At 35.8% G+C, this 12,924-nt stretch overlaps 1 protein-coding gene across 1 annotated transcript in view; it reads left to right on the top strand.

Annotated features, from left to right (window-relative positions):
- Positions 1 to 12,924, top strand: part of VPS50 (VPS50 subunit of EARP/GARPII complex) — a 134,711-nt gene that overhangs the window by 72,010 nt on the left and 49,777 nt on the right. Inside the window, exons 15-16 of the mRNA XM_047096681.1 lie at positions 1,761 to 1,855; positions 2,165 to 2,263. Of these exons, the coding sequence (XP_046952637.1) occupies positions 1,761 to 1,855; positions 2,165 to 2,263 (194 nt within the window). The remainder of the gene's footprint in view (positions 1 to 1,760; positions 1,856 to 2,164; positions 2,264 to 12,924) is intronic.

Genomic DNA, 12,924 nt, shown 5'->3' on the forward strand with positions numbered 1-12,924 from the left:
TTTGATATGTGATGTAGAGAGGAGAGAGTTGTTCTTCCCCCCAAATCTAGTTGGTTTTCCTTTCACTATTTTCTGGATGATCTTTTTTCTTGTGTCTTTATTTGTGATGCCTCCTTGTAGCAAGGTCCAGTGAAAAGAGACTTTGGAGGCAGAGAGACCTGGGTTCAAGTCTTAGCTTTGTCATTCATGGGGCATGTGAATTTAGACAATTACTTGACCTATTTTCAGTTTTTTATCTCTTAGGATAATAAATGCCTGCTCAACAGAACGATTTTAGGATTAATGATAATATATGAAGTTCTTAGCATAATGCTGACAAAAAGTAAATAATGGGCAAACAGTAGTTTTTATTGCGGTTTCTTAAGCTCATGTATATATATTAGCACTATTTCTGAGGTGTCATATTTTATTGATTCTTTGGGTATTGGTAGTATTCTTTTTTAAAAAATAGTTTTTTATGTATTTAATGCAGATAGTACAAGTCCTCCAACATCACTTACATCTTTAAAAAAAAGTTTTTAAGCATTTATTTATTATTGAGAGAGAGAGAGAATGAACATGGGAGGGGCAGAGAGAGGGGGAGACAGTATCTGAAGCAGGCTCCAGGCTCTGAGCTGTCAACACAGAACCTGATGCGGGGCTTGAACTCACGAGCAGTGAGATCATGACCTGAGCTGAAGTCAGATGCTTAACCGACTGAGCCACCCAGTCACCCCATTCACTTATACCTTTTAAGCTGTCTTTTCAAAGCTTTATTTTTAAAAAAGAGGTTATTGCCTGTTTCTTATTTCTGGTGAATTTTAGAGTGATTGTTCAAAGGAAAAGTTTTTTGTGATTTGGTTAGAATTTCATTGAACCACTGCATTAATTTGGAAAAGTTGACTTGCACTATTTAGTCACTCATTCAGTCCCTTGACTCTCATTTTATTGAAATTTATTTTGGAAGGCAGCTATGCTCACCACTATACCACCAACGCTGACTTGAAATTTATTTTGTATCCTATTAGAGTTGTTAGTTCTTTCTTATAGGTCTGATATTGCCTTTTAAAATTTTCCTAAGTATATTACACTTTTAACATTTATTTTAAATGGAATCTCTTCGAGGCACCTGGGTGGCTCAGTCAGTTAAGCGGCCGACTTCATCTCAGGTCATGATCTCGCGGTCCGTGAGTTTGAGCCCCGCATCGGGCTCTGTGCTGACAGCTCAGAGCCTGGAGCCTGTTTCAGATTCTGTGTCTCCCTCTCTCTGACACTCCCCGTTCATGCTCTGTCTCTCTCGTCTCAAAAATAAATAATAAATGTTAAAAAAAATTAAAAATAAATAAATAAATGCAATCTCTTCATTTTAAGGTGCTACAGCAGAAATACATGAAAACTTAATTTTTATGTATTATACATAATCACTTGAAATAGTTATTAATTCTAATTATTTTTTAATTGGTTATTTTGGGGTTTCTAGCCTACCAAGCTACACATAAGTGATGATTTTTATCTTCATAGCCAACACTTGCGTATAATTCTTATCTTACATGTGTGTGTATGTATTAATAGTGATGATTGTGGCCATTACTATTTTTATACTGATGCTTGTGGAATTGTCTCTATGATACCACTGTAAGGATATTGGTTATTGTCCTAAATATATATTCTTAATAATATATTCGTCTCATTTTAATTTGTAACTATAGAATAAATGGTTCTGGGAACTTATTTTCTATATTTTGGGTTTACCTGAAATATTTTTTTGTTTTGTTTTACAGGATGTTCAACTAAAAGTAAAAACCTACTTGCTTGGAACGGATTTGTCTATATTTAAATATGATGATTTCATCTTTGTTTTGGATATAATCAGCAGGTACTGTTTAAGATCTTGTTTTAATTCTTTGGTTTGTTTCATTCAACCATGGTAATCAAAGAAATCATGAATCAGTGAGTTATCAGGTGTAACTTCTTCATGGAAATGAAGAGAATTGAACATTCATCATCTAATTTCTGCTGGGTTTCTGTCCTTCAGATGTCTGTAAACCATAATGAATTGTGATGTTTAGAACTTCTTCAAACATCCATTTTTTTTGGTTTGTTATCTTTGAAGAAAGATGACCTAGACTACTTTTGTTCTATAAGGATGTTACTGAAATTAATATGAATTTTTTTGTCCAACTAGGTTGATGCAAGTTGGAGAAGAATTTTGTGGTAGCAAATCTGAAGTTTTGCAAGAGTCCATCAGAAAACAAAGCGTCAATTATTTTAAGAACTACCATAGGTAGGAACTCTAATAAAATGTGAATAGACTTATGTACATAATGAGAATACTTTGTCTCATGTTTAAACCTTATAGCATTAATTGGTTTAAAACAATTACTTTTTTTTAAATTTTTTTTTTTCAACGTTTTTTATTTATTTTTGGGACAGAGAGAAACAGAGCATGAACGGGTGAGGGGCAGAGAGAGAGGGAGACACAGAATCGGAAACAGGCTCCAGGCTCCGAGCCATCAGCCCAGAGCCTGACGCGGGGCTCGAACTCACAGACCGCGAGATCGTGACCTGGCTGAAGTCGGACGCTTAACCGACTGCGCCACCCAGGCGCCCCAATTACTTTTGAATTTGGAAGAATTTGTTCTTTGAAGTCTTTTTAAGATGGTTAAGGACTTTTTTCCCTCCAAAATACCATGAAATATCCTCATTACTTATTTATTATAAATTTAATAGATTGTTTTGAGGGGCTCAAAATGTTGAACTAAATATTGAACCAGTTTCTCTTTGGGTGAAAGATGATTATTATGTCAGAGTTCACCAAAACAATTTGGCCACTATTCTATACCTCCATATGTGGTGTGAGCTGGTAAGAAAGTTAGATCGGTGGAGGCAGCACTCATTGAGGGGTTACTTAAATACATCTGCCTTTTAGGAGTAAGAAGGCTTCTAAAGAACAGGACATGATATTTAGGATCAAGCCACAAAGTCAAGATTATGTATTACATTCCAAAACAGTCATCACTGACTTTAGAAAGGGTGATTAGGAATGGTTTTGGGAATGGAGGAAGGTAGGAAAGAATGTTTAATTAGCAATGTGATTGGATAATTAAAGCAGCATTAAATCGAGAGAGCTATTTGTTAGCCCTTTCCTGATATAAGGTGAGCCCTGTACTATATGTACTGTATCCCTTATATACAATTTATCATTTGAATTGTATCTTAATTTTATTGTACATTTTTACTTTTTAAAATTTTGACTTTTTAAAAAATTTTGTTTTTACATTTATTCGTTTTTGAGAGACAGAGAGACAGTGCACAAGCGGGGGAGGGGCAAAGGGAGAGGGAGACAAGAATCCGAAGCAGGCTCCAGGCTCTGAGCTGTCAGCACAGAGCCTGATGCAGGGCTCGAACCCACAAACCACAAGATCATGACCTGAGCTGAAGTCCGTTGCTCAACCGACTGAGCCACCCAGGTGCCCCAAGGTTTGATTTTTTTGGTTGTTATTTGATGCCAGGGTTGGTGAGGATTTTAAATTCTGCTTTTTCTCCTTGTTCAGGGTCAATACATGGTTACAGTCATTGATGTCATATCAGAAGAGAGATTATTGGACATCAAACTATTGACTAATTTATTATTAAATATATTTAAGTACCAGTGTTCTGTGTTAATCGTGAACTATTAAATATGTTTTGAAAGGGATTTAGATTGATCCAGTACAAAAGTAGAGCCTTTGAATTTTATAATTGAATTGAAGAGAATGTTTAGAAAATTAAAAAAAAAAAATTCTTAATTGATCATACCTCAGGAAAACAGTGGAAAGGGGACAGCATGAAACACTAACACTGCCTGTATTTATTTATAATTTTTTTTTCCTGTTAAAACTTAAGCCATGTTGAAACAGACGGCCTGACTTGTATGCATTGCTGTACAAAAGGAGCAGTTTTTATTTTACTTTATGGAGCCTGACATGGGGCTTGAACTCAGAACCCTGAGATCAAGACCTGAGCTAAGATCAAGACTTGGATGTTTAACCAACTGAACCACCCAGGTGCTCCAAAATAATTAGTTTTTATTTTATTTTTATTTTTTTTTAATTTTTTTTAACGTTTATTTATTTTTGAGACAGAGATAGAGCATGAACGGGGTGGGTCAGAGAGAGAGGGAGACATAGAATCTGAAACAGGCTCCAGGCTCTGAGCTGTCAGCACAGAGCCCGACGCGGGGCTCGAACCCACGAACTGCGAGATCATGACCTGAGCTGAAGTCGGACGCTTAGCTGACTGAGCCACCCAGGCGCCCCTAAAATGATTAGTTTTTAAATCAGAGGTGGGAAAGGATAAGGAACTATGAAGGAACCAGAAGCCTCACTTACCTGTCAGAATGAAAGCATGCCACATATGCATTTTCAAAGATTACTTTTATTCAGTAAGACAGCTGGGAGGCATTTTGGTGTTTCTAGTGACGGCAAGATTTGTGCAATGCAAAAACACTTATTTAATTATCTCTCTTCTGCTTTTTACTTTACTTGTTGTCTTCTGTCATCTATGGCAGCCAGGCACGGGCATTTCTAGACTATGACCATGATGGAGTTTCCTCACCAAAGTTCACCTTGATGAAATTAGAGATTGTAGAAATGAATTGTTAAATGTTTCCAAAACACTCAGAGTTTTAATGGACTTCTCTTAGAAGTGTTTATGAAATTTGTTTCCCATTGAAGAGGCTGTGCTGTATTTAAAAAAAAATTTTTTTAATGTTTTATTTATTTATTTATTTAATTTTCTTTTTTTTAACGTTTATTTTTGAGACACAGAAAGACAGAGCATGAACGGGGGAGGGTCAGAGAGAGAGAGGGAGACACAGAATCTGAAACAGGCTTCAGGCTCTGAGCTGTCAGCACGGAGCCCGACACGGGGCTTGAACTCACGAACCGTGAGATCATGACCTGAGCCGAAGTTGGACGCTTAACTGACTGAGCCACCCAGGCGCCCCTAACGTTTTATTTATTTTTGAGAGAGACAGACAAGAGTGTGAGCAGGGGAGGGGCAGAGAGAGAGGGAGACACAGAATCTGAAGCAGGCTCCAGGCTCTGAGCTGTCATTACAGAGCCAGATGCGGGGCTCGAACCCATGAACCATGAGATTGTGACCTGGGTCAAAGTCGGATGCTTAACCGACGGAGCCACCCAGGAACCCCTATACTGTATTTTTAGAAAGAGAGCTGGACTGGGAGATAGACTTGGGTTCTTATCCCACTTTTGCTGCTTGCCAGCTCCCTGACATCGGACAAATCATTTAACTTCTCTGGGATATTGGTTCTATCAACTGCAAAATGAGGTGGCTAGTCGAAAAGGTCTCCATAAGTGTTGCCAGCAGATCTTGTCCTTTTTTCCTTGCTGCATTGTATGTTAGGCTGTTGAATACGTTAAAAAGTAAACATTTAACTTTCTTTTAAACATTTTTCTCTACTCCCAGTTTCTAAACAAGTCTAGCTTATATACTGGCTATAGTCATTATCTCTCCAACAGCTGCCATTTAGAAAATTACAATAAAAATCATTTGGTAAAATTAGTGCCAACCATTAATGTGTTCTGAAGTGTATCTTTTTCTTTATAAAGCAAGATAAACTTTACAGGTGGTTTAGAAATGATGCTAATGTATGATAATACTGAATTGACAGAAGTCATTGCGTTAGCTAGTGATGAATCTAAATCTATTAAATGCCAATTTAATGTCTTAGTCACCAAATCAAATTATACTACATAAATATTGAAAAGCAGTATGAAGCATGGCGAAATACAGATCAAGTGGGTTTTAATTTTGTTAATAAAAATGTTAAAATATGCTCACAATTTGTTTCATGGTTTTCTACTACCAAATAGAGCTTTTGAGAATGAAGAAATTCTTGGACCAAATTATTCAGACTTAGAGTCTACTTAGACTATTGGTTTGAAAATGTAGGCATAATAAAAAGATGAAAATAGAAGCATTTTACTCTTTGGGTGGAACATCTTCTATTTATAAAGTGTGCTCATGTTGGCTTGTGATGGTTGTATAAAAGACTGTATGCAATTATCTTTTTCTAGGGCAAAATTATATGAGACTATGAGGGAGCACAGTCTATATCAATATGAATTCTTACCTTACAAATATATAGGTTTTATTCCCCCAAATTCCTTTATGTTCATGTACCAACTTTGTATACATCCAAAGCAATCCTTCTGCCAGATGCTGCAGAATTCCCAAAGCACAAATTCTCTGATTTAAATAGTAATGACAAAACAATTATGTAGAATATGTAATTGTCAAAACATTCTATTTAAAACAAGTGCATCTTAATTTTTAATTACTCTAATAATCAAATCTTATAAAATATTTTCAAGGATCCTAAAGGTCCAGCAACTGGTGTTAAAAGAGGGGAGTGGTCACCTATCCTTTTAGGGAGAAAAACTCTCCCATTGCCTGAGTAAGAAAGTTTTATTTATTTTTTATTTTTGACAGAGAGAGAGAGAGAGAACATACGTGCGTGCATGTAGGGCAGAAGGAGAGAGAGAATAGTAAGCAGGCTTCACACCCAGCCTGGAGCCCAATGTGGGGCTTGATCTCAGAACCATGAGATCATGACCTGAGGTGAAATCAACAGTCAGATGCCTAACTGACTGAGCCATCCAGGCTCCCCAAGAAAGATTTACTTTTAAAGTATCTTTAAGATGTGTGTTTCTAGGATCAAGTTTATTATCCATATACAGTACTTCTCTTTGTTTTCTACCTGGACCAAGTGATTTAACTAGAGGATCCATGGTACCTTTGCTTGTACCTTGGTGGAGGTGGCTCGGAGGATGTACAAAGTTGGGTTTGTTAGCCAGAGTGCCTGCATGTAGCTTTTCCAGTATGGTGGTCTCAGAATGGTTGGGCTTCTTATATGGCAGCTGGCTTCCAACAACACTAATTTTCCAAAAGACACAGGTAGATGCTTCATGGCCTTTTCTGATGTATGTTTAGAAGCCATGCAGTCCTGGATGGCTCAGTTGGTTAAGCGTTTGACTCTTGATACCGGCTCAGGCCATGATCTAGTGGCTGTGAAGTTGAGCCCTGTGTTGGGCTCTGTGCGAAGCATGGAGCCTGTTTAAGATTCTCTCTCTCTGCCCCTCCCTCCCTGCCCTCAAAACAAACAAACAAACAAACAAACAAACAAACAAAGTCATGCAGTCCTTTTACCACATTCCTTGGAATACAAGCCTGTCATGAGGTTGGCCCAGATTCAAGAGGAGAGAAATTTGATGGGATACTGGTAAAGTCATGTCGCAGGAGAGAATGTGTGTGGGATAGGAGATATTGTTGCACCTCTCTTCACTGTATTTCTGGGGAGAATAGGAAAAATATTTTTCAGAAAACAGACGTTCTTGAATTTGATTATAATGGTACCAATAAATTATTTTTAGCATTTAAAATAATCTGTAAATTTTATTACATAAAAATAAAAACATTTGCATCTCTATGCAGTAGGGCTTAAATTTTTGAGTTAAATTGGGAACAGAATCTTCATGGTGTATATCTGATGTCAGACTAACTCCCTCTGCAACAGAACACAGTAATAGTGGGTGGACCACTATTAAACTCCACTTATACTATTGTTAAGAGGAGGAGTATAAACTCCTCCTTTATACTATTGTTATTGACTTCCAGTTTTCTTCCCGCTGGTAAAGTATTTGGGGGCAGTGTGGTGTTATCAGTGGCCTTGGGTTCCTGCCTCTATTGTGCTACTCACTAACTTCACCTCCTCAGTAATTTGGTTTTCTTCTCTGAGCATCAACTTCCTTCTCTTACAAATGTGATGGGCTTGTACTGGCATCTTTACCTTCTTTGAAGTCTTTGTTTTTATCATTCGTTTTTGGAATCTACCTTATATTGCATCAAGTCTTTTATCAAGTTAAATAAAAGATCGGGGTATCACACAGTTCTAATTCATGGATTTTTTTTTCCTTTAATTCAGAGGTAAGTACATTTGAGATGCCTCTCAGATTGGTCATTGTTCTTCTTTACTATATTTGCCCTTTACAATCTTTCAAATTTTGTTTTAATTGTACCTGTTCTTTTGTATGCCACAGAAGCTTCTTTGTATCCTACTTGTATCTTATTTCTAAAAGACACAGAGGGCACCTGAACTGCTTAAATAGTAATAACTAGGATTGCTCTTCAAGTAATGTGTCTGCAGTCATATCTGTTATTCAGCATCTGATTGCAGTTTGTAGTTTGTATACACACTGCTTTTTCATCATAACTGCTATCCTTTGTGTGTATTAGTAGAGTAAAATAGAAGAAAGAAGTAAAATGCAAATCTTCCAATTTGTGTAAAATGTTCTTGGGCAAAAAGGTGTAAAGGAAGTTTTCTGTGGCTCTAATGAATCAATTTGGACAATATTAACCAATTTATCATTTATAGTCACAAAATAAGTAGATTTTTCAACTATAGTGCAATGAAAAGAATAAGATTTGGAAATAAAGGACCCTCTCTCTGCTGTCTCCTAGTCATGACCTTGCGACCCTTCACAATTGGATTGACATTTCCTAAGGCCCTTGGTGGCCATATTTTTAAAATAAGCCTGCCTTTATTGCAGACAATTTAGGGAGTGGAGTGAGAGGATTATTAAGGTTTTATCTTTTGAAAAAATATTAAAGTGTAATATTAAGGTATACATACATCTTAATGGACAAATCCATAAATTTTTACATATGTGTATACCACATAAACTACCCAGATTAAGATACACAATTTTCCAGTCAAAACCATCCTTAGAGGTAACCACTGTTCTGACTTCTATCACTGTTGATTAGTCATGCCTGTTTTTGAACCTTCTCTAAAGTCTTTTTTATGCTATTCTGAGTTTTGATTTGTATTTAAAGTTTCCAGTTGTTTCTTGCACATATGCATACATATATATATATGTATACACACACACACACACACACACACACACATATATAAATTGACTTAGTATGTTGACCTGAAATTCCTGTGATCTGGTGGTTAAATTAGCATTTTATTAAATCTAATAGTTGGAGATTCTTTTGAATTTTCTGTGTATACAGTTATGTCATTTGTGAATAATGATGGTTTTATGTATTCCTTTCTAATCTTTGTACTGGTTAAGACCTCTGGCACAGTTTTGAATACAAGTCATGACAAGTGGGGGGGGTGTCTTAATTGTGCAGTGCTTTGTTGTTAAGTATGATATTTGTGGTAGTCGGTTGTAGATACTTTGTATTAGATTAAAGAAATTCCTAAGAGACAAAGTAGACTTTAAGTCAAGAAGTATTGCTAAAAATAAAGAGAATACTTCATAATAATAAGGGGTTACTCATTAGGAAGAACAATAATTCTAAATTTGTATGCCCCTACTGACATAACTCTTAAACATATAAAGCAAAATATTCAGACTAAAAGGAGAAATAGACAATTCTATAATGATAGAATTTTTTTATACACCACTTTTCATGGTTGATAATGAAAGCAGACAAAAAATCACAAAGGATATGTGTTTGACCAACATTTGCCTCATTTGTGTTTGTGTGTGAGAGAGAGACACACACAATTACAGAATATGTATTTTTTTTCAAGAGCACACAGGAAGTTTATCAAAATTGATCACCTGTTGTACCATAAAGCAAGTACTTAAAAAATGTCAAAGGATTGAAATTATAGAGATTATATTCTCTGACCACAGTGAAATTAAACTAGAAATAAGTAACAGAGAGGTAACAAGAAAAACCTACCAGTTTTTGGAAATTAAGCAACCTATTTTTAGTGGTCAAAGAAGAATCATATTGGAAGTTAGAAAATCTTTTTAAATGAATAATAATGAAACCATGACATCAAAATTGTGGGATTCACCTAAAGCAGAGGGGGGAGAGTTTCTAGCTTTAAGTTCATGTTTTTGGAAAAGGAGAAAGTTTGAAAATCAGTACACTTAACTTCACTTTCAAAAACTTACAAAGATGACAGCAAATTAAACAAGAAGAAACAGAGGGAGAAAAATGATAAGAGCAGAAATCACTGAAATAGAAAGCAAATGTATAGTAAAATTCTATAAAACTACTAGCAAGACTGAGCCAAAAAAAAAGAAAACCAATTATCAATATCAGCATTTAAAAAGAGGGTATTTATAGATCCTAGACATTAAAAATATAATAGGGTGTCAACTATACTTCAATTAAAAAAAGAATACAGTAAATGTTTAGTAATATAGATATGTAATAAAATGATAGGAACAGCCTTCTGCTAATGAAATTGACAATGTAGATGAAAAGAGCAAGTTTCTTATAAAACAAGATTTAATAAGGTAACAAAGTGAAATACAGAAAATCTGAATAGACATGTGTATTTTAAAGAAGTTGAATATGTACTTTAAAACATTTCCATCTCTAGGCCTGCTGCCTTTCCTGGTAAATTCTACCCAACTTAAGGAGGAAAAATCAACACCACTCCTTCAGAGAATAGAGGAAAAGGGAATGCTTCATAACGTATTTTATGAGGTCATCATAGCACTGGTACCAAAACGTACCAAGGACATTACAAAAAGAAAAATTATAGGCTAGTATCTCCTAAAAATATAGATGTAAAACTTCTAAACAAATATTAGCAAATTGCATTCAGTGATACCTAAAAAGGATAATAACATCACAAACAGATAATGTTTAAGAGGGAGAATAAGGTTGACTAAATATTTAAAATTAATTTAATTTACTAACTAACAGGATATAGGAAAAAGATCTTCACAGTAGGTGAAGAAAAAAATTTTGATAAAAAAATTCTACCTTATTTCATAATTTTAAGAAATCATGTTTCTGTGTAATTTTTACTTTCAGTCTAAGTATGGCCTTATACTTAAAGTGTATCTCATGTAAATAGCATGTAGTTTGTTTTGTTGTGTTGTTGTTGTTTTATTATTTTTTTTAATGTTTATTTATTTTTGAGAGAGAGAGAGAGCAAGCAGGGGAGGGGCAGAGAGAGAGCGGGAGACACAGATTCTGAAGCAGGCTCCAAGCTCTGAGCTGTCAACACGGAGCCCGACATGGGGCTTGAACTCTCACGAATCTTGAGATCATGACCTGAGCTGAAGTCAGACGCTTAATTGACTGAGCCACCCAGGCACCCCCAATGTTGCTGTTGTTTTTAAATCCAGTCTCATGAGTTTTGTATTTTGTTTGAACTGTTTTTCCTATTTCCATTTAATGTATTCATTGGCATAGTTGAGTTTAAATCCATCATATTGTTTTATTTCTAAAAGTGTTATTCTTTTTTCATTTATTAATTGTCCTCCTTTCTTTTGGATTGATCATGCATATTTTTTTACTTTTATACTGTTTTTTTTTTTCCCTCAGTTAGCTTCTTAAAAATGGATACTTATAGTGGTCACTGTCATTTCACTGTGCACTCCTGTTCTGTTATAGTTGATCTTAGGTTAGTATACTTCCAGAGTAATGTAAGAACCAACTTTCTAACTGCATTTACTTTGTCTTACCCTTCTAGTGTTTTTCTATGTTTTTATTGTATACTTTTACTTCCTGTGTTATTTTTTGTATATTCCTTATGCAGGAGGGGGTTTACTAAAGCTGCTTTTGTCTGTGAGTTGGTACCTTTTATCACTGTAATAGTTTTATATTATTAGGTAATAAATTGCTGTGAGCTTAACAGCTTAAAAAAACATCCATTTATTGCGCCACATTTCTGAGGTTCGACGTCTGGATCAGCTTGGTGCTCAACTTTAAGGTCTCACAGAGCCAAAATCAAGGTGTAAGCAGGGCCGGGCTCTAATCAAAAGGCTTTGAGGAAGAATACACAGTTGAGCACATTCAGGATGTTGGCAGAATTCAGTTTCTTATGGTTTTAGGATTGAGATCCCTATTTTCTTGGTTGCTGTCAGCAAGGGAACATCCTCAGCTTTTAGAAGCTGCTCACCCGTCCTTGCACATGACCATTTCCATCTTAAAAGCCAGTATTGGCACGTTGAGTTTTCTCATGCTTTGACACAAACACAGAGGAAAAGACACACACAGAGAAAGTAATATGAAGATTGGCAGAGATTGGAACGCTGAGGCTACAAACCATAGAATGGTGATAACCACCATAAGCTGAAAGAAGCAAGGAACACATTTGTAGATGATGTTTGGAGCTTCTGCAGAGAGTATAGCCCTGCTGACACCTTGATTGCAACCTGGTGAATACTGTTTCAGACTCTGGCCTCCAGAGCTGTTAGAGAATAAATTTCTGTTGCTTTAAGCCACTCAGGTTCTGGTGGTTTGTTACAGCAGCACCGGAAACAGATACAGAGTGGAATTCCCAGGTTAAGTGGTAACTCCACGCTTGATGTTTTGAAGAACCCCCAAACTGTTTTCCAAAGTGGCTGCCCCATTTTAAATTCCCATCAGCGCTGTATAAGAGCTCTAATTTCTACAGATCCTTATCAATACCTGTTATTGTCGATCTCTGAGTATAGCTGTCTCAGTGGTGTAGTGTCTCATTATGCTTTTGATTCCATTTCCCTAATGACTGATGATATTCAACATTTTTTTATATGCTTATTGGTCATTTGTGAATCTTTGCAGAAATGTCTGATCAAAACCTTTGCCCATTTCTCAGTTGGGTTATTTGTCTTTTTATTGTTGAATTGTAAGAGTTGTAAACTTTTATAGTTCTGAGTTCTTACATTAGGTCTATGGTCCATTTTAGTTCATTTTTGTATATGGTGTGTGGTTCGGGCACAATCACTTTTGGAATATTCTCAGCCATTACCTCCTCAAATATTGCTTCTGTTCATTTCTCTGTCCTCTCAATTCAGTTGCATGCATACTAGATGTTTTGACTGTGACTCATCTATCTTTTATGACCTTTTCTGTTGCTTCTTTTATGTTTTCAATTCATGCTTCAGTTTGGATAGTTTCTGTCAATCT

The sequence above is a fragment of the Lynx rufus genome, unplaced genomic scaffold, assembly GCF_022079265.1.
Source record: "Lynx rufus isolate CCGP_SWC_20201006 ecotype Redwood Valley unplaced genomic scaffold, mLynRuf1.p SCAF_4, whole genome shotgun sequence".
In the NCBI taxonomy this organism is placed as follows: Eukaryota; Metazoa; Chordata; class Mammalia; order Carnivora; family Felidae; genus Lynx; species Lynx rufus.